This window comes from Nerophis lumbriciformis, linkage group LG29 (assembly GCF_033978685.3).
Source record: "Nerophis lumbriciformis linkage group LG29, RoL_Nlum_v2.1, whole genome shotgun sequence".
Lineage (NCBI taxonomy): Eukaryota > Metazoa > Chordata > Actinopteri > Syngnathiformes > Syngnathidae > Nerophis > Nerophis lumbriciformis.
The window spans coordinates 32730001-32752500 of record NC_084576.2 but is presented as its reverse complement, the minus strand read 5'-3'; the positions used below and the strand labels follow the sequence as shown (position 1 = coordinate 32752500).

At 39.8% G+C, this 22500-nt stretch overlaps 2 protein-coding genes across 3 annotated transcripts in view; one reads left to right on the top strand and one right to left on the bottom strand.

The window, feature by feature from the left end:
- Nucleotides 1-1000: 1000 nt before the first annotated feature.
- LOC133571767 (uncharacterized) lies at nt 1001-11162 on the bottom strand. The gene is made up of 2 exons (XM_061924250.2): nt 10630-11162; nt 1001-2714 (listed from the first exon to the last, which is right to left on the bottom strand). The coding sequence occupies exons 1-2, from the start codon at nt 10787-10789 to the stop codon at nt 2008-2010; spliced, it is 867 nt and encodes a 288-aa protein (XP_061780234.1). The 5' UTR covers nt 10790-11162; the 3' UTR covers nt 1001-2007.
- Nucleotides 11163-13621: 2459 nt separating this feature from the next.
- LOC133571768 (uncharacterized) overlaps nt 13622-22500 on the top strand; it is a 13076-nt gene continuing 4197 nt past the window's right edge. Inside the window, exons 1-3 of one of the 2 annotated variants that reach the window (XM_072911929.1) lie at nt 13622-13967; nt 16192-16376; nt 17968-18232. In XM_072911929.1, coding sequence (XP_072768030.1) covers nt 16224-16376; nt 17968-18232 — 418 coding nt within the window. In that variant the 5' untranslated portion in view covers nt 13622-13967; nt 16192-16223. Of the gene's footprint in view, nt 13968-16191; nt 16377-17967; nt 19337-22500 lie in introns of those variants that run through there. The other variant, XM_061924251.2, reaches the window with a different exon arrangement.

Genomic DNA, 22500 nt, shown 5'->3' with positions numbered 1-22500 from the left:
TGTTTGATCCTGTTCTGTCTCCCTGTTTTTTTTTTTTAATTTAGAGAAAAATGCTGTAAAAACCCTAGTAAACTTCACAATTTTACCACAAAATCGACCCCAAAAGGGACAAGCGGTAGAAAAATGGATGGATGGATGTAATCTAGTATTACTTTAGCATTGCACAATTTGATGGATAACTAAGCTTTGAAATCATTATTATTAGTATTTATTTCTACTTAAAAAATTATTTGAATGCTTGATTATATATTTTTGCATAATTAGACAATATTTAAGTGAAGTGAGTGAGTACAGATGCTTTTTTTTTCCTCCCAAAATAGTACGAAAGAATACATTTAGTAAGAAAAGTTACACTACTTTTTTGATACATATTATTTCCAGGGCCAAATCAAATGAAGTGGCGGGGCCACATCTGGCCCCCCGGGGCCTTGAGTTTGACACCTGTGGCCCGGAAAAGATGCAGTTCTGGTCCCGCTCTCTTTTAATCAAGTAAACATGATTCCTCCTTTTCCTCATCTCAGTCACACTATGCCAATTTCTCGATTAGAAATATTATTTTTCTACAAGATCTATCTTGTTTATGTAAAATAATTATATTTTTAGGGCCCGCAATGGGACATAAGGACCTATTGTTATTGTAAGGTTTTATTATTCTTTCTCTTTCTTTCTTTCTTTCTTCTTCCGCCGCCTCTTTGAGCACTAATTTGACCCACTTAACATGCTTCAAAACTCACCAAATTTGACCCACACATCAGGACCTGCGAAAATTGCCTTTTTTTTTTTATAAAAAACGAACCTCAAAAATTAAAATTGCGCTCTAGCGCCCCCTATAAAAACAAAAAAAGTACACTGCCTGTAACTCCCACTAGGAAGGTCGGAAAAACATGAAACAAAATCCTCTATGTAGGTCTGACTTAGACCTAGCTTTCATAATTGTACATTGTCGGGCTAAAATCTACAGGAAGTTGGCAATTCCCCCTTCAAGACAAAAAAGTACTAAAAACAGTCACTTTTGCCTCTTTGAGCTGTAATTTCACCCCCTTAACATGCTTCAAAACTCACCAAACTGAACACACACATCAGGACTGGCTAAAACTGTGATCTAATGAAAAAACCTAACCCCAAATCAAAAACTTGTGCTCTACAGCAATTTTTTAATTAAACGGACAAAAAACTGCTCCTCGGAAGAAGAAAACTACAAAACTGCCTGTAACTCCCACTGGGAAGGTCGGAGAGACATGAAACAAAAACCTCTATGTAGGTCTCACTTAGACCTACATTTCATAAATTGACAACCCCCAGCAAAAATCGACAGGAAGTTTGCTATTCCCCCTTCAACACTACATTTTTGTAAAAAGCGGTCACCTTTCTTCAAAATCTATCTCCTCTGACAGCGTTTGTCGTTTCGCCTTCAAACTAACACAGGTGAGAGATAAAACCCTTGTGATTAAAAGTATAGATGGGATTTTTAATACCTGCTCCGGTTTTGATTTTATGACCCTTCAAAGAGCCGCTGCGCTGATGCTGCTGAAATGCTGTTTTTTCAAGATGGCTGCTTAAAAGCAGGAAGCACCAACGTGCCCACACAATGCAGACAAGGTAGGTACACTAGACAAAAGTCTTGGGACACTTCAGACTACAAGTAGACAAAAGTATTGGGACACTTAGGACTAGCACCTGCCAAATACGCGGGCCCGAACAACGCTGCTTGCAGCTTTAATTATTATTATTATTGATATTATTGAGTTTTATGAAACAAATTTTGTACCAAAAAAAAGGGCAGAAATATGCATCCTCTTCTAACTTGAATGAAATGGATCCAAATGATGTTATTGCTCCTAAGTGTGCACAGAATAGACCACATGATGTTATGACACATTTCCTGGCAAGTTAAATAGAATACATGTTTTGTTTTTTACACTTATAACATGTTGTTGTGGCACTGGGGTGAAGTGATCCAGGATGGCAGATGCTGGAATCGAACCGGGAACTACACGAGCTTCCGTTTTACCCGCTGAGCCACCGGGCCAAGGGAAAATTCGTGCCTCCGGTGTGTATCCTCATGTGTGTTTCCAAATGTTCCTTCCTGGAGAATCTTTTGCCGCAACCTGAGCACATAAATGGTTTTTCTCCGGTGTGCGTCCCCATGTGTCTCTTTAACTTGTCTTTTCGGGAAAAGCCGTTACCGCAGATCGAACAGGGGAAAGGTTTTTCTCCGGTGTGTGTGATGGCGTGTCTTTTCAGATTGCGGCTGCATTTAAAGGTTTTGCCGCAGTGAGAGCACTGGAAGTGTGTGTTGTCGGTGTGCCGTGTCACCTCACTCTTGGAGTCTTCCTCCTCGGTGTCCGCAGAGTGTGACGTCGTGTCCTCACCATCTGACAGTGGAGCTAAGATCTCGTCTGCTGGTGATCCTCCATCATCTTCTGTCATGTGTTGTGTTGAGCTGCTCCTCGGAGGTTCCACGTCTCCCTTCTCCTCATTTTCACTTTTGACCTCATCATCTTCACCCCTCACCATCACACCAATCAAGGGCATCTCGGTGCCATCGACCTGGTCAAGTCCGCCTCGACTGACGTGGTGTTCCTCCTCCTCCTCTTTAACCTGCGGGCAGCTGCGCCTCATCCGCTTCCTTTTTAATTTGGGGGGTCTGGGACTCCTCCTCCTCAATGCAGGGGGCTGTGGCTCTCCCTGGTGAATATGTCCTTCATAGACGTCTGCAGGACACAAGAAGACAAACTCACGCTTTAGACGAGTATGTTCCGACAATGTCTCTGACGATCTCATCAGTCACCACGTTGATATTCAAGGTGTCGTCACCATACCCAATATCTGAAGCCATACAAGTCATAAAAAAAAAAAGGACAAAATAAACACAGCCGTAAAACTTACCGTATTTTCCGCACTATAAGGCGCACCGGATTATTAGCCGCACCTTCTATGAATTACATATTTCATAATTTTGTCCACCAATAAGCCGCCCCGGACTAAAAGCCGCGCCTACGCTGCGCTAAAGTGAATGTCAAAAAAACGCTGCGCTAAAGTGAATGTCAAAAAAACAGTCAGATAGTTCAGTCAAACTTTAATAATATATTGAAAACCAGCGTTCTAACAACTCTGTCCCAAAATGTACGCAAATGTGCAATCACAAACATAGTAAAATTCAAAATGGTGTAGAGCAATAGTAACATAATGTTGCTCGAACGTTAATGTCACAACACACAAAATAAACATAGCGCTCACCTTCTGAAGTTATTCTTCATTCGTAAATCCTTCGAATTCTTCGTCTTCGGTGTCCGAATTGAAAAGTTGCGCAAGCGTGGTATCCAAAATGGCCGGTTCCGTCTCGTCGAAGTCATCGGGAGTCAGTGTCGCTGTTGTTCTGTGAATCCTGCCTTCCGGAAAGCTCGGACCACAGTTGTGACCGAAATATCTGCCCAGGCATTTACGATCCACTGGCAAATGTTGGCGTATGTCGTCCGGCGCTGTCTGCCCGTCTTAGTGAAGGTGTGTTCGCCTTCGGAGCTGTGTGAAAAAAGCCACCCGGCCTCTTCGCGTAAACTTCCCTTAACCACTCGCTCATCTTTTCTTCATCCATCCATCCCTTCGAGTTAGCTTTTATGATGACGCCGGCTGGAAAGGTCTCTTTTGGCAAGGTCTTCCTTTTGAATATCACCATGGGTGGAAGTTAGCATGGCAAGCTAGAACCACAGTGAAGGATGACTTCTCATTCCCTGTGGTGCGAATATTCACCGTACGTGCTCCCGTTCCACAGTGCGGTTCACAGGAATATCAGTTGCTGTGAAATACGGTAGTAATCCGTGTGCGGATGGAGAGATTGCGTCTTTTTATGAACCGGATCGCTTAGTAGGAGCCATTTTGTGGTCTTTACAGATGTAAACAGGAAATGAAACGTACGGTGATATCCGCGCGTTTTTTCTTCTTCTTCCGGGGGCGGGTGGTTGCTTACAGTAGAAGAAGAAGCGCTTCCTGTTCTATGGGGGCGGGTGCTTTCCTTGGCGGTTGCTTGCGTAGAAGAAGAAGCGCTTCCTGTTCTACCGGGAAAAAAGATGGCGGCTGTTTACCGAAGTTGCGAGATCGAAACTTTATGAAAATGAATCGTAATAAAGCGCACCGGGTTATAAGGCGCACTGTCAGCTTTTGAGAACATTTGTGGTTTTTAGGTGCGCCTTATAGTGCGGAAAATACGGTACATTCTAACAACTCGTACAACACCTGTTGCGTGGATGTCCTACATACCTGCCAACTACTCCGGTTTTCCCGTAATTAGTACGGTTTTCATCAACCTATTCCGGGTTACGGTTGCAGTGATAAAAAAATACGGTTTTTCATTAATTAAAAAAAAATATTTAAAAAAAAGTTTTATTCACGAAATCGCGTAACAACAATGACAATCGACACTGCTTCCCGTAACTTCCTATCGAGCCATTCCGAATGCCATGTGCGAGGCTACTTATAGCACCGCTGCCAAGCACGAGGCACCTGTTGCCCATTGTTTCCAAACGAGCGAACGATCATGGAATCAGCCGGAGAAAAATGGCAAACGAGCCATTGTGCCTGAGAGCCCTGGTTTATACATAGCACAAAGCAAAAAACAACAACTTTGTATGCAGTGTTATTTCATTTTAAATTTCAAAAGATTTTTGTGGCTCCCATTGTTTTCTTTAATTTGTGAAACTGGTCAAAATGGCTCTTTGTGTGGTAAAGGTTGCCGACCCCTGCTGTAGACGGTTAGAGTACACAGATTTAGCTTTCTCCACTTCCCCGTTGAAGTGGTACTACGCTTCTCTGTAGGTACTCCGGTCCCCGCTTCTCCACGCAGCCTCCTTCTTTTTTTGCGCATCTGTCGGAGCTTGGGTGTGAACCAGGGCCTGTCGTCGTTATAACAAGCCCTGGTGCGCTTTGGAATGATGCGCGCCTCATTGAACTGAATGTATGAGGTCACAGTGTCCGTATACTCGTCCAGATTGTCCGTGGCCGCTCCAATTGCCTCCCAGTCTGTCGTCTCCAAACATGCGCGCAGCTCCTCCACAGCCTCGGCGGCGAAACACTTAATGGTCCTCATAACAAGTTTAGCCAGTTTCAGTCTCTATCTGTATGAAGGGATTAAGTTTGTGAACCCGTTCTCAAACAATGGCAATAAAACCATACCTGCCAACTACTCCGGTTTTCCCGTAATTAGTACGGTTTTCATCAACCTATTCCGGGTTACGGTTGCAGTGATAAAAAATACGGTTTTTCATTAATTAAAAAAATTTTTTTTTTTTAAAGTTTTATTCACGAAATTGCGTAACAACAATGACAATCGACACTGCTTCCCGTAACTTCCTATCGAGCCATTCCGAATGCCATGCGCGAGGCTATTTATAGCACCGCTGCCAAGCACGAGGCACCTGTTGCCCATTGTTTCCAAACGAGCGAACGATCATGGAATCAGCCGGAGAAAAATGGCAAACGAGTCTTAAACCGAAAAGAAAACTGCAGTCATTCCGTGAAGAATATTCAAAAGCCTATCCGGGAATAATTATCCGTTCCAAAAAAGGGTGAAAACTAGGCGAATTGCAGACAAGATTTTTCGATCGGACACGGAGGAATTAGCCATGTAAAAGACCACGTCGGGACAAAAAAACACAAGTCTAATGCCGTTGCTAGCGATACAAGTGGGAAACTTTCAACGTACAATGGGCAGGATAAAAGATAATACGAGTACTAGAGATGCGCGGATAGGCAATTTATTTCATCCGCAATCGCGTCAAAAAGTCGTCAACCATCCGCCATCCACCCGATGTAACGTTTGATCAGAACTGCACCCGCCCGCCATCCGCCCGCACCCGCCCGTTGTTATATATCTAATATAGACGATGCAAGGCATTAGTGAGGCATACCTGCCAACTACTCCGGTTTTCCCGTAATTCGTACGGTTTTCATCAACCTATTCCGGGTTACGGTTGCAGTGATAAAAAATACGGTTTTTCATTAATTAAAAAAAAAAAAAGGGTGAAAACTACGCGAATTGCACCTTGTGCAGACAAGATTTTTCGATCGGACACGGAGGAATTAGCGATGTAAAAGACCACGTCGGGACAAAAGAACACAAGTCTAATGCCGTTGCTAGCGATACAAGTGGGAAACTTTCAACGTTTTTCGTCGCCCAAACAGATTCTTTGGATGTGATAAATGCCGAAGTTTTATTTACGGAGGCAATAATTGAGCATGGACTTCCAATCGCACTGGCTGATCACATGGGACAGTTATTTCGGAAAATGTTCCCCGACTCGAAAAATTCATTTTCATTAATTCTTCTTCAATTCTTTTGAAAGGCTTACAGAAAACTGCAATTGAATTGTAGTTCCATGCTAATGATGCTATTGAATTACATTTTAATGAAGTAAACTTATCATAAAGTTACCATATCATTTTTGCAGTATGATCAATCTGATAGAATAAATTTGGATTTTAGCCACAAAAAGGTAATGACACCAATGTTATCTATTGGAATTGTTTAGTACTGTTATACTGTTAAAAGTGTTTATACTATTTATGCTTTCAAGTCCAAGTTGAAGAAATCTTGTTAAATGTTGACAGCATAACTACCAAAATACAGAAGTATGTCCTTAATATTTTTGCAGTGCTATTTCTGTTGAAAAGTTCAAATGATTACATTAGAGATGTGATGTGCCACTTTTCAAGTGTCTGATGGCTTCAATTCATTTTCATGAATTTTTCATATTTTGAATTCTTTTGAAAGGCTTACAAAAAAACGACATTTGAATTGTAATTCCATGCTATTGACAGGACTATTAATTTTAATGAAGTTAGCTTACCATGTTTACAGTATGATAATTGTGATAGAAATGTGAATTTTAGGCACAGAATATTTTTTACAATTGAACAAGGCAGTAGATTATACAAGCTTGGACAGAAAGTTAATAATGACACCAATTTTTTTTTTAATGGAATTGTTTAGTACTGTTTTACCATTTGTTTACTGTAAAAAGTGTTTATACTTTCAATGAACAAATTGAAGTCTTGTGAAAGGTTGATAGGATAACTGGCATTAACTGTCAAAATAATTTCAAACTATTGAAGTTAGCTTACAGAATAAACATGTCAATCAACCCATATGATTTTTGCTGTAATATTTTTGTTTTGAAAAGTCACTGTGACTGATAGAAAAGTGATGGTTTTAGCAACATTTTAACCTGTCTGAATGCTAATAATCATTTTGCGTCAGGGGGCGAAGCCTGAACCCCCCACCAGGACTTTGTCCTGGACCTACCGGGGCCTGTGGCCCCTGGACCCTGGCTACTAGGTTTTTCTGATTTCAAAAGTTGGCAGGTATGGAAATATAGATGTACAGAACCCAAAAGCAGTGAAGTTGTCACGTTGTGTAAATGGTAAATAAAAAGAGAATACAACAAATCCTTTTCAACTTATATTCAATTGAATCGACTGCAAAGACAAGATATTTAACATTTGAACTGGTAAACTTTGTTATATTTTGCAAATATTAGCTCATTTGGAATTTGATGCCTGCAACATGTTTCAAAAAAGCTAGCACAAGTGACAAAAAAGACTGAGAAAGTTGAGGAATGCTCGTCAAAGACTTATTTGGAACATCCCACAGGTGAACAGGCTAATTGGGAACAGGTGGGTGCCATGATTGGGTATAAAAGCAGCTTCCATGAAATGCTCAGTCATTCACAAACAAGGACGGGGGCGAGGGTCACCACTTTGTCAACAACAAATTGTTTAAGAACAACATTTCTCAAGCAAGGAATTGAGGGATTTCACCATCTACGCTCCGTAATATCATCAAAAGGTTCGGAGAATGTGGAGAAATCACTGCACGTAAGCCATGATATTACACACCTTGGATCCCTCAGGCGGTGCTGCATCAAAAAACGACATCGGTGTGTAAAGGATATCACCACATGGGCTCAGGAACACTTCAGAAAACCACTGTCAGTAACTACAGTTGGTCGCTACATCTGTAAGTGCAAGTTAAAACTCTACTATGCAAAGCCAACGCCGTTTATCAACAACACCCAGAAATGTCGCGCATTAAATTCTAAGGTAATGATTATTTGCCACAAAAAAAAAAAAATTCTCAGTGTGAACATTAAAATATCTTGTCTTTGCAGTCTATTCAATTGAATATAAGTTGAAAAGGATTTGTTGTATTCTCTTTGTATTTACAATTTGTAGAAAGGTGATCTCATGCACAAGGGTGTTCTGGTCCAGGTATAGAGGGCTTCTGATTTTTGGCTTAAAGTATCCCACAATGCATTGCCGGTGTTGTACCGAAATCTGTTACCCATCGGAATTTGTAACTCCAGGGGGCGATGTTCCCATGACGTTTGTTTGATGGTTAAACGGCAAGCCCAAAGAGGAGGAGAAGAAGAACGCTTGCGTAAATGGCGTAAACTATCTTTAAGGCTGAAACGTCAGTTGTCAGAATTTCAGCATTAATAATAACAATGGACTCATACTATAGTGATGGGTTGATGAGGCGTCATGAAGCGTTTGGACACATTGCAAAACTGTATTGATACTGTGTCGATACTGTGTCACTAAATACTGACATCTGCTGGACATTAAAAATCCCTACAGGCAACCTATGGACCGACTCAACTGACACTGATTTGATGCCCTAGTACAGGGGTCACCAACCTTTTTGAAACCAAAAACTACTTCTTGGGTACTGATTAATGCGAAGGGCTACCAGTTTGATACACACTTAAATAAATAAATATATTGTCATTTGTAAGTTACACGTAAGTGTGATTTAAACAAGAATAGCTAAATAAATACATTTATATATATTAAAAAAATGGGTATTTCTGTCTGTCATTCCGTCGTACATTTTTTTTTTCCTTTTACGGAAGGTTTTTTGTAGAGAATAAATGATGAAAAAAACACTTAATTGAACGGTTTAAAAGAGGAGAAAACACGAAAAAAATTAAAATAAAATTTTGAAACATAGTTTATCTTCAATTTCGACTCTTTAAAATTCAAAATTCAACCGACAAAAAGAAGAGAAAAACTAGCTAATTTGAATCTTTTTGAAAAAATTAAAAAAAATAATTTATGGAACATCATTAGTAATTTTTCCTGATTAAGATACATTTTAGAATTTTGATGACATGTTTTAAATTGGTTAAAATCCAATCTGCACTTTGTTAGAATATTTAACAAATTGGACCAAGCTATATTTCTAACAAAGACAAATCAGTATTTCTTCTAGATTTTCCAGAAATTTTTAAAAGAAATTCAAAATAATTTGAAATAAGATTTAAATTTGATTCTACAGATTTTCTAGATTTGCCAGAATAATTTTTTTTGAATTTTAATCATAGTAAGTTTGAAGAAATATTTCACAAATATTCTTCGTGGAAAAACCAGAAGCTAAAATATTTATTATTCTTTACAATAAAAAAAATAAAAAATAAAATTACTTGAACATTGATTTAAATTGTCGGGAAAGAAGAGGAAGAAATTTAAAAGGTAAAAAGGTATATTTGTTTAAAAATCCTAAAATCATTTTTAAGGTTGTATTTTTTTCTCTAAAATTGTATTTCTAAAAGTAATAAGTAAAAAATAAATGAATTTATTTAAACAAGTGAAGACTTATCCATCCATCCATTTTCTACCGCTTATTCCAAGTGAAGACCAAGTCTTTAAAATATTTTCTTGGATTTTCAAATTCTATTTGAGTTTTGTCTCTTTTAGAATTAAAAATGTCGAGCAAAGCGAGACCAGCTTGCTAGTAAATAAATACAATTTAAAAAAATAGAGGCAGCTCACTGGTAAGTGCTGCTCTTTGAGCTATTTTTAGAACAGGCCAGCGGGCGACTGATCTGGTCCTTACGGGCTACCTGGTGACCGCGGGCACCGCGTTGGTGACCCCTGCCCTAGTATATACAATAATATAAACCAAGTCATTTAGGATTATTTCATATCTTCATTTAAATAAAAATATATTTGTATCTTTTTTAGATACGGTCAATAAATAATGTGAACATGTATCATAACATGGACATCTAAGAGAACGTGTTGTGGATGATTGTGGACTGGGAACTGTTTTAATTTTATTTTTTTACACATTTTTATTAAAAAAAAAAAAAAAGAAGTTTTTCCGACGTATTACATTTTAGACGATTTTTTTTAGTTATTATTTCACCGGCTGTAGAAAAGAGCCGCTCACAGGGCACAGAGGAGGCGTCAGTGCGACACAGTTGGCGTATCGGTCACGTGACCAAAACAGCTCATGATCGGTCACGTGACTTTCTAAAAGCGGTACGTGCACCGACACAGGGTTTTGCTCTATGAGCTCGACGCATGCGCCGATGCATCGGTGTTGCCGGAACATCGCCCCCTGGAGTTACAAATTCCGATGGGTAACAGATTTCGGTACAACACCCGGCAGCCAAATTGAAAGGTTAGAGTCATCGTCCATGAAATAACATTACATTGTTTATAAAAATATAACCATAGATGTCAACATTGTGTATGTGCTGAAATGTTCATTTGATTGTTTATGAAAGTATCCAAATGTTCTTCCATGTTAATTAATGACGACATGTGAGAGTCAGAAGTAAACAAACAAACCATTTGTGTTGAAAACTGCGTGCAGTAGTTGACCTTGTCGCTCCTTCTCCAGTTCCTCCCGGTACTCTGCCATCGTTCTTTCTATCGCCGCGAAGATTTCTTCCGCCGCCGCACTTAGTCGCTGATTCACCAACACTCTCAGCGTTTGTAGTTTGCACATTTTCACACAATCTCAACACTTTACGCTCACACTTGATGACGTGAAGCTAACAAGCTAAGCTAACTAAGCTAGCCCTGAAAAGCTAGCTTAGTTTACTGAGACGAATCGACCCAAATAAGAAAGAATGTGTAGTTTTTTATCCGATAGACGAATCCATACAAACGCAGAAACGAAGGAATTAACTACGCAGATGAATGATCAAACTGTTCGTTTCTGTTGATGCTGTTGCTACGCGATCGGTCCGCGCATGCGCACGACCGACATAGTTTTGTTATTGTTTTACGACATTTACGTTTGTTTACGCTTGCAGCAAAGCAGCGGGCTGCGTTCTATTTGTACCGCGTTAATTCATTCATTTATAATAGTAATAATAATAATATACTTTATTTGTAAAAAGCACTTTACATCGAGCAAACAACCTCAAAGTGCATTAAAAAAAGATAATACAAATAAATAAAAATAAAAACTAGAACTAGCACGCATAAATCTAAAAAAAGGCTTTTTTTTTAAAAAAAAAGAAGGGTTTTTAAGCTATTTTTTAAAAGCATTCACATTTATACTTATGTAACCTATTTTTATGGGCTTTCCTCTTTGTGATGTTAAGTTCCTGTCATACAGAATATGCCTTGAGCTCTTATTTAGAAGGCGTTAAGAGCGGAAGTGATGGAAAGTTGTGGTGGAGCGGAGGTTTTGAAAATAAAATAAAGTGGTCCTCGTGTAAAACTGGAGCCAACCGTGTTTGTTATTTTGTAGTTTTATACAGTATAGGCGACATATATAACCCTCGGTTACATTTACTCCAGTTTTACACGGGGACACTTTCTTTTCAAAACCTTCCGCTCCACTACGTGTCATCACTTCTGCTCTTTGCGCCTTCAAAATAAGAGCTCAAGGCATATGCTGTATAACAGCGTGTAACAGGAACTTAACATCACAAAGAGGAAAGCCCATAAAAATAGGTTACACTTATTCGGCCTTTGTATGAAAACTACACGTTATTATTATTATTTTTTTTATATACTCGACTTAGTGAACGCTGGACCTTCCCAGGCGAGTGTAGCTTAGCTTGTTAGCTGCTAACAAGCTAAGCTAACTAAGCTACCCTGAAAAGCTCCGGAGTTTACTGAGACGAATCGAGCCAAATAAGTAAGGAGGTGCAGTTTCTTATCCGATAGACCAGGGGTCGGCAACCCGCGGCTCTAGAGCCGCATGCGGCTCTTTAGCGCCGCCCTAGTGGCTCTCTGGAGCTTTTTCAAAAATGTATGAAAAATGGAAAAAGATGAGGGGAAAAAATATATTTTTTGTTTTAATATGGTTTCTGCAAGAGGACAAACATGACACAAACCTCCCTAATTGTTATAAAGCACACTGTTTATATTAAACATGCTTCACTGATTCGAGTATTTGGCGAGCGCCGTTTTGTCCTACTAATTATGGCGGTCCTTGAACTCACCGTAGTTTGTTTACATGTATAACTTTCTCCGACTTTCTAGGACGTGTTTTATGCCACTTCTTTTTCTGTCTCATTTTGTCCACCAAACTTTTAAGGTTGTGCATGAATACACAAAGGTGAGTTTTGTCGATGTTATTGACTTGTATGGAGTGCTAATCAGACATATTTGGTCACTGCATGACTGCAAGCTAATCGATGCTAACATTCTATTTAGGCTAGCTATATGTACATATTGCATCATTATGCCTCATTTGTAGCTATATTTGAGGTCATTTAGTTTCTTTTAAGTCCTTAATTCAATTTATATCTCATGACACACTATCTCTATGTAATATGACTTTTAATTTTTTGCGGCTCCAGACAGATTTGTTTTTGTATTTTTGGTCCAATATGGCTCTTTCATCATTTTGGGTTGCCGACCCCTGCGTTAGACGAATACACACAAACACAGAAACGAAGGAATTAACGCAGATGAATGATCAAACTGTTCTTTTCTGTCGATGCTGTTACTGCGTGATCAGTCCGCGCATGCGCAAAACCGCCATAATCTTTATTTTTTTAATGACATTTATGTTTTTTGTTATTTTTTACGACATTTGCGTTTTTTGTTATTTTTTACGACGTTTACGTTTTTTGTTATTTTTTACGACATTTACGTTTTTTGTTATTTTTTCACGACATTTACGTTTCTTGTTATTTTTTCACGACATTTACGTTTCTTGTTATTTTTTTTACGACATTTACGTTCGTTTACGCTCGCAGCGGGCTTCATTCTATTTGTACCGCGTTAATTCATTCATTTATACGTTTTTACTTATTCGGCCATCTTATGAAAACTACACTTTATTATTTATTTTTTGAATAAACTCGACTTAGTGAACGCTGGACCTTCCCGGGCGAGTGTAGCTTGCTAGTTAGCGTAGCTTGTTAGCTGCTAACAAGCTAAGCTAACTAAGCTAGCCTGAAAAGCTTCGGAGTTTACTGAGACGAATCGACCCAAATAAGTAAGGAGGTGCAGTTTCTTATCCGATAGACGAATACACACAAACACAGAAACGAAGGAATTAACGCAGATGAATGATCAAACTGTTCTTTTTTTGTTGATGCTGTTACTACGTGATCAGTCCGCGCATGCGCAAAACTCTCATAATCTTTGTTATTGTTTTACGACATTTGCGTTTTTTGTTATTTTTTTACGACATTTACGTTCGTTTACGCTCGCAGCAAAGCGGCGGGCTTCATTCTATTTGTACCGCATTAATTCATTCATTTATACGTTTATACTTATTCGGCCATCGTATGAAAACTACACTTTATTATTTATTTTTTGAATGAACTCGACTTAGTGAACGCTGGACCTTCCCAGGCGAGTATAGCTTGTTAGCTGCTAACAAGCTAAGCTAACTAAGCTAGCCTGAAAAGCTCCGGAGTTTACTGAGACGAATCGACCGAAATAAGTAAGGAGGTGTAGTTTTTTTTATCCGTTGGACGAATACACAGAAACACAAACACACAAAAGAAGGAATTGACGCAGTTGAATGATCAAACTGTTCTTTTCTGTGTTGCTACGCGATCGGTCCGCGCATGCGCACGACCGCCATAATCTTTGTTATTGTTTTACGACATTTACCTTTTTTTTGTTATTGTTTTGCGACATTTACGTTCGTTTACGCTCGCAGCAAAGCAGCGTTTTCAAGAAGCCTCAAGTTGTGCTCCACAGAACAGGTTTGTTTATTTCTTACACTCACATGTTTACTGCCTTTATAGTTCATCATTACCATAAATAACTGGTGGGGTATTTTTACTGAGTGGAAGAGCATTGTCAAGATGTGGAAGTAAGTATGTATGAGTTTGTATTTGCACTCCAAAAATAATAATATACAATATAAAATAAAAAAAAACTGCAGTGATTCCCATATACATGTAATCTGTTATGAAAATGACATCTACTTTGCATGGTGGGCTATAGCGCATTTTATTAGCGTCATATATTTGTCTTGTTACATTACATCAGGGCTGTCAAAGTCATTTTAGCTCAGGGGCCACATGGAGGAAAATATGTGCACACGCGGGCCGGACTATTAAAATCATGACGTTAGAACTAAAAAAATAAAGGCAACTTCAGATTGTTTTCTTTGGCCAAAAATAGAACAAACACATTCTGAAAATATTACAATAAAAATATAGAAAAAACTACCATACCTGCCAACTTTTGAAATCAGAAAAACCTAGTAGCCAGGGTCCAGGGGCCGCAGGCCCCGGTAGGTCCAGGACAAAGTCCTGGTGGGGGGTTCCTTCGCCCCCCGACGCAAAATGATTATTAGCATTCAGACAGGTTAAAATGTTGCTAAAACCATCACTTTTCTATCAGTCACAGTGACTTTTCAAAACAAAAATATTACAGCAAAAATCATATGGGTTGATTGACATGTTTATTCTGTAAGCTAACTTCAATAGTTTGAAATTATTTTGACAGTTAATGCCAGTTATCCTGTCAACCTTTCACAAGACTTCAATTTGTTAATTGAAAGTATAAACACTTTTTACAGTAAACAAATGGTAAAACAGTACTAAACAATTCCATTAAAAAAAAAAATTGGTGTCATTATTAACTTTCTGTCCAAGCTTGTATAATCTACTGCCTTGTTCAATTGTAAAAAATATTCTGTGCCTAAAATTCACATTTCTATCACAATTATCATACTGTAAACATGGTAAGCTAACTTCATTACAATTAATAGTCCTGTCAATAGCATGGAATTACAATTCAAATGTAGTTTTTTTGTAAGCCTTTCAAAAGAATTCAAAATATGAAAAATTCATGAAAATTAATTGAAGCCATCAGACACTTGAAAAGTGGCACATCACATCTCTAATGTAATCATTTTAACTTTTCAACAGAAATAGCACTGCAAAAATATTAAGGACATACTTCTGTATTTTGGTAGTTATGCTGTCAACATTTAACAAGATTTCTTCAACTTGTACTTGAAAGCATAAATAGTATAAACACTTTTAACAGTATGTCGTGCTGTGAAATACAGCCGACAGGATTGCGCACCAAACACGAAGCAAGGCCAAAGCGCATGCATGGTGCAGGAGAACAAAGGACTTCTTTCATTTAAGGTTTGTGATAAACCATCAAACTCATTCGTTAAAAGGACTCTATAGTAATATAAAGCGAATTTTTCTGGACATTATCATGCAAGAAAAGTTTATTTTTGGGACCGCGATCACCGCGTAATGATTTTTAAAGGTTGCATTACAAACATTTAACTGTCCCATGTGATCAGCCAGTGCGATTGGAAGTCCATGCTCAATTATTGCCTCCGTAAATAAAACTTCGGCATTTATCACATCCAAAGAATCTGTTTGGGCGACGAAAAACGTTGAAAGTTTTCCACTTGTATCGCTAGCAACGACATTAGACTTGTGTTTTGTTGTCCCAACGTGGTCTTTTACATCGCTAAATTCCTCCGTGTCCGATTGAAAAATCTTGTCTGCACAAGGTGCAATTCGCGTAGTTTTCACCCTTTTTTTTTTTTAATGAATGAAAAACCGTATTTTTTATCACTGCAACCGTAACCCGGAATAGGTTGATGAAAACCGTACGAATTACGGGAAAACCGGAGTAGTTGGCAGGTATGCCTCACTAATGCCTTGCATCGTCTATATTAGATAAATAACAACGGGCGGGTGCAGGCGGATGGCGGGCGGGTGCAGTTCTGATCAAACGTTACATCGGGTGGATGGCGGATGGTTGACGACTTTCTGACGCGGTTGCGGATGAAATAAATTGCCTATCCGCGCATCTCTAGTACTCGTATTATCTTTTATCCTGCCCATTGTACAGCACTTTGGCTACCCCTGTGGTAAATTTTAAATGTGCTTTATAAATAAAGTTGATTTGATTTGATTTGATATGCATAAAAATGTGTTTTCTTTCGAGGTCTTCTTGAGGAGCCGTAGCGGACCTCCAGGATGGAGCAGCAGGAGCCACAGTCCCCCCACCTTAAAGAGGAAAAGGAGGAGTTACAGACTCCCCACTTTAAAGTGGAAGATGATGAGCCACAGCCTCCCCACTTTAAAGAGGAAGAGGAAGAGTCACAGACTCCTCACATTGAGGATATACAGGTAAAAGCCAGTAAATTAGAATATTTTGAAAAACTTGATTTATTTCAGTAATTGCATTCAAAAGGTGTAACTTGTACATTATATTTATTCATTGCACACAGACTGATGCATTCAAATGTTTATTTCATTTAATTTTGATGATTTGAAGTGGCAACAAATGAAAATCCAAAATTCCGTGTGTCACAAAATGAGAATATTACTTAAGGCTAATACAAAAAAGGGATTTTTAGAAATGTTGGCCAACTGAAAAGTATGAAAATGAAAAATATGAGCATGTACAATACTCAATACTTGGTTGGAGCTCCTTTTGCCTCAATTACTGCGTTAATGCGGCGTGGCATGGAGTCGATGAGTTTCTGGCACTGCTCAGGTGTTATGAGAGCCCAGGTTGCTCTGATAGTGGCCTTCAACTCTTCTGCGTTTTTGGGTCTGGCATTCTGCATCTTCCTTTTCACAATACCCCACAGATTTTCTATGGGGCTAAGGTCAGGGGAGTTGGCGGGCCAATTTAGAACAGAAATACCATGGTCCGTAAACCAGGCACGGGTAGATTTTGCGCTGTGTGCAGGCGCCAAGTCCTGTTGGAACTTGAAATCTCCATCTCCATAGAGCAGGTCAGCAGCAGGAAGCATGAAGTGCTCTAAAACTTGCTGGTAGACGGCTGCGTTGACCCTGGATCTCAAGAAACAGAGTGGACTGACACCAGCAGATGACATGGCACCCCAAACCATCACCCAACCATGCAAATTTTGCATTTCCTTTGGAAATCGAGGTCCCAGAGTCTGGAGGAAGACAGGAGAGGCACAGGATCCACGTTGCCTGAAGTCTAGTGTAAAGTTTCCACCATCAGTGATGGTTTGGGGTGCCATGTCATCTGCTGGTGTCGGTCCACTCTGTTTCCTGAGATCCAGGGTCAACGCAGCCGTCTACCAGCAAGTTTTAGAGCACTTCATGCTTCCTGCTGCTGACCTGCTCTATGGAGATGGAGATTTCAAGTTCCAACAGGACTTGGCGCGTGCACACAGCGCAAAATCTACCCGTGCCTGGTTTACGGACCATGGTATTTCTGTTCTAAATTGGCCCGCCAACTCCCCTGACCTTAACCCCATAGAAAATCTGTGGGGTATTGTGAAAAGGAAGATGCAGAATGCCAGACCCAAAAACGCAGAAGAGTTGAAGGCCACTATCAGAGCAACCTGGGCTCTCATAACACCTGAGCAGTGCCAGAAACTCATGGACTCCATGCCACGCCGCATTAACGCAGTAATTGAGGCAAAAGGAGCTCCAACCAAGTATTGAGTATTGTACATGCTCATATTTTTCATTTTCATACTTTTCAGTTGGCCAACATTTCTAAAAATCCCTTTTTTGTATTAGCCTTAAGTAATATTCTAATTTTGTGACACACGGAATTTTGGATTTTCATTTGTTGCCACTTCAAATCATCAAAATTAAATGAAATAAACATTTGAATGCATCAGTCTGTGTGCAATGAATAAATATAATGTACAAGTTACACCTTTTGAATGCAATTACTGAAATAAATCAAGTTTTTCAAAATATTCTAATTTACTGGCTTTTACCTGTACAGTCCCTTCACGTAAAAGAGGAACAGGAGGATCCGCAGCCCTCCTACGTCAAAGAGGAAGAGGAGGAACGGCGCATCAATCAAGAGGGAGAGCATCTGGAATGGCTGCAGGAGTTCCGATTGACGGGTGTGATGGTGAAGAGTGAAGAAGACGAGGTGGAAGGTGAAAGTGAGGAGAAGAGAGACGTGGAAGCTCCGAGCAGCAGCTCAACACAAGAAGAAGAAGAAGAAGAAGGAGGAGGATCACAAGCAGACAAGGTCATAGATGGTGAGGACACAAGGTCACAGTCTGATGGTGAGGACTGTACAAGTGACAACACACACTTCACCTGCTCGCACTGCCACAAAACCTTTAACCACCGCTGCAGTCTGAAACGACACATGCGAATACACACCGGAGAAAAACCCTTCATCTGCTTAGTTTGCGGTAAAAGATTCTCTCAGGGGGCGAACCTGAAAGTACACGCCAGGACGCACACCGGAGAAAAACCGCATTCCTGTCCCAGCTGCCTTAAAAGCTTCTGCGACCCGTCGGCGCTGGTCGCGCACATGAGGACGCACACCGGAGAGAAACCGTCCGTCTGCTCAGAGTGCGGCGAAAGTCTAGCCAATAGTCAATGTCTGAAGGTGCACGTGAGGAGGAAACACACCGGCGAAAGACCGTTTTCCTGTTCGAGCTGCGACAAGAGCTTTTGCGACCGCTCGGCACTGGTCGTGCACGCCAGGCGACACACGGGCGAGAAAGTGTTCAGCTGCAGCGTGTGTGAGGAGAGATTCTCTTACAAGTACCAGTGTAAGAAACACACGTGTGCTGGTGGGAGCAGCAGCAGGAAATGAAGCAAACGCACTTTCACAACTTTAACATCAACAAATATAACATGTCATCGCAACACAATCTTCTTAACATGATTCTCCCGTTTATTCATCCATTTCTTTCAGTCACAAAAGGTGACGGTACACTATACAAATATATATATACATATATGTATGTATGTATATATATATATATATGTATATACACATACATACAGTATATGTATGTATATACACACCTACATATATGTAGGTGTATATATATATATACATATACATATATACACACATACAGGCCCGGCCCTAATCAATCTGGCGCCCTAGGCAAGATTTTAGGTGGCGCCCCCCCACATCGGCAGTGAAGTGTATATACTCACAAGAACCCGAATAGCTTTGTCTTTGACCTTTTTTTTTTTTACTTACAACTATACCTAATATATAAAGGGGTGGAAAAGTGACTATTACCTGCAGGGCAAACATTAGCTAACCAGAAGGCAATAATGTAAACAAAAAACACCTGCTTAAAAGATCTAATACAAATGTCCCTGAGGAATGTAAGGTGGGAGTACTGTAATTAGCTAACGTTACATTATTATTTTCCATACCAATTTAGCCCCCTCCACAATATTAACCCGACGTTAAAACAGAACTAGCTATTTATTGATTAGCAATTGCCGAATCATGTAACATTAGCTTAATGCTAAAAAGCCAGGTTACTATCACATTCTGTAACAGACAAATAATTTCATGTAGGCTAACGTTACCTACCTGCTACCTCTGTCTTTTCTCGTTTCTCCTCCTCTTCTTTTCTCTTTTTTCTTCCCTGGGCACCTGACAGTTTTGGCCGTTTTGACATCTTGTGTTGATTTTTTGATGTGGTGACGTCCAAAAAGAGTCATGATACGGGAAGGGAGGGGGCGCACCGTGCGTGGGGAGGAGGGGGGGGGCGTAATGTTGTAACAAATAATATTTCTATTAAATAGGCTTTACTTTGCATTTTAATTAACGTGAGATTATTTTTTGTATTTAGAAATAATAGTAACAACTTTTTTTTCTCTATTTTTTTTTTTCTCCAACATTTGTGGCACTGGCATGGCGCCCCCTGATGGACGGCGCCCTTAGCATTTGCCTATACGGCCTATGCCACGGGCCGGCCCTGCACACATACATATATGTATGTGTGTGTATATATATATATATATATATACTGTATATACATATATATACACACATATATATATGTATGTATTAGAGATGCGCGGATAGGCAATTATTTCATCCGCAACCGCATCAGAAAGTCGTCAACCATCCGCCATCCACCCGATGTAACATTTGATCAGAACCGCACCCGCCCGTTGTTATATATCTAATATAGACGATGCAAGGCATTAGTGAGGTTATAAAGCTTTTGCCTGTTAAAGAAAGGAGACTGATCCAATGCAGCACAGACATTCGCGTGCCACGCTGTCACGACCCAGACGCACACCAGTGCGCAATCATATGGGAGCCGCGCTGAGCGCACCTCCAAGCACGTCTCGCTGCCGGCGACGGCCGGGTATGGGCCCGACGCTCCAGCGCCATCCATTTTCAGGGCTAGTTGATTCGGCAGGTGGGTTGTTACACACTCCTTAGCGGGTTCCGACGTCCATGGCCACCGTCCTGCTGTCTATATCAACCAGGGTGAGCCCCACCCCTTTCGTGAGCGCACTGCGCGCGGAGTGACCCCTGTTACGCGCCCCCGGCAACAGGGGTGGCGGGCAGGTAAGCTGCGCGGGCGGAGCGCGCGGAGTGACCCCTGTTACGAGCCCCCGGCAACGGGGGTGGCGGGCAGGTAAGCTGCTTACCTGCTGCGCGTGACGCCGGCCGCGGCGAAGGCGGACGAGGCGGGGTGTCGGTGCGGTGGGCGCGGAATGACCCTGGACGTGCGTCGGGCCCTTCTCGCGGATCGCCTCAGCTACGGCTCCCGGTGGGGCCCTCTCGGGGGAAGGGGCCTCGGTCCCGGACCCCGGCGAGGCGTCGGGGGCCTTCTCCGCTCCGTAAAAGTGTCCATCTCTTTTTGTTTTTTTTCTTCTGTTGTGGCATATGCTGCAGGTGCCTGCTCGTTTTTCGTATGTAGGTAACAACATTTAACTATGCATGTATATTTCCGAATTGGTTTAACTGCCACCCGCCTGAATCTATTTAAAATCTAATTTTTTTTTATTTCAACCGCCCGACCCGACCCGACCCGCGGATAAAATCTAATTTTTTTAAATTTCATCCGCCCGATCCGCGGATAATCCGGAATCTCTAGTATGTATATATATATCTACATATAAAAATATGTGTCTTACCCCGTAGAAGGCTTTACAATTCCGACCACTTCCTGTACATGCCACTTCTCACCAGCAACAGGCGCTGTTGCAACCCTTCTGTCATCATTTAATTCAGCATAATGCAGGCCTATTCGACCCCAAAAGGGACAAGCGGTAGAAAATAGATGGATGGATATTGTAACAACCAAAGCATGATCGTGACAATCCACATTTTGTGTTATGTACGCGTGAAACTGTTATCTAAACGTCGACGTGTAGCTCCTCCTCTGAACGCATGTGCTCCTACAGCAGGGATACGATTTCTGTATTCCTGCAAAATCTGGCAAGACATTTTTTTTTTTTAATTGTCAATAAATCATGTTTGTCCTTTTTGTTTTGAGCTGTTTAAAAAAGCGTGAATTTTAAAACACATTTCTTAAAAGCAACGTATTTGTTTATAGTGTTAAAACTTGAAAATTGTTTGTCTAGGGTCCACTTATTAATGATGAAAAATGATGTATATCTGTGGTTAATCACCATCATTTTAAGTTAACTATGAACAATGCAATTAATTGCGATATTTGAATTGTTTGAAAGCCCTAATAAATATGTAAATGTACATATGTGTTTTTACATATATATATATATATATATATATAGTATATGTAGAAATGTAGATATATACATATATACACATGTATATATGTATACATATACATATATATACATGTATGTATACATATACATGTGTATATATATGTATATGTGTATATATATACTGTATGTATATATATGTACATATATATATATATATATATATATATATATGAAGCTCTAGATTTTGTTGAGGTATGATGTTCCTTTTCTTATAAATGATTTCCCTTCCTTAGTTTTATCTACTTACACTTTTTCCTTCATTTAGGTTTGTAAGACTGAAAATATAAACATTTAAAAAGCATAACGTCCGTTGTGTTTTTGACATAAATAAAATAGGTTTAATGTCAATATAGTCACACAATAAACTAATGTTTACACATATAGAAATAACAAAACATTCACACGCCATTGTGACGTCACTATTAGCGTTGTCGCCCTCTACTGGTCTACGAAGTCAGCAATTTCAAAACAAAACAAACTAAATATCCAAAATAAATATATATATATACATATAATAAATAAATATATATTTATATATAGAAAGTGCTCAGAATTGTAAATCCTTCTAAGGGGTGAGACACACTTTTTGCACAAAGTTTAGTAAATATGAGAGAGAGAGGTGCGTTGAAGAGGAAACTAACATATAATATATATATATATATATATATATATATATATATATATATATATAATGTATGTGTGGGGGGAAAAATCACAAGACTACTTCATCTCTACAGGCCTGTTTCATGAGGGGTTCCCTCAATCATCAGGA

Coding starts and splice junctions, on each gene's coding strand:
- LOC133571767 (XM_061924250.2), bottom strand. CDS start 10,789: ATGTGCAAACTACAAACGCTGAGAGTGTTGGTGAATCAGCGACTAAGT. Junction 2,715..10,629: donor CGCAGTTTTCAACACAAATG/GTTTGTTTGTTT, acceptor TGTGTCCTGCAG/ACGTCTATGAAGGACATATT.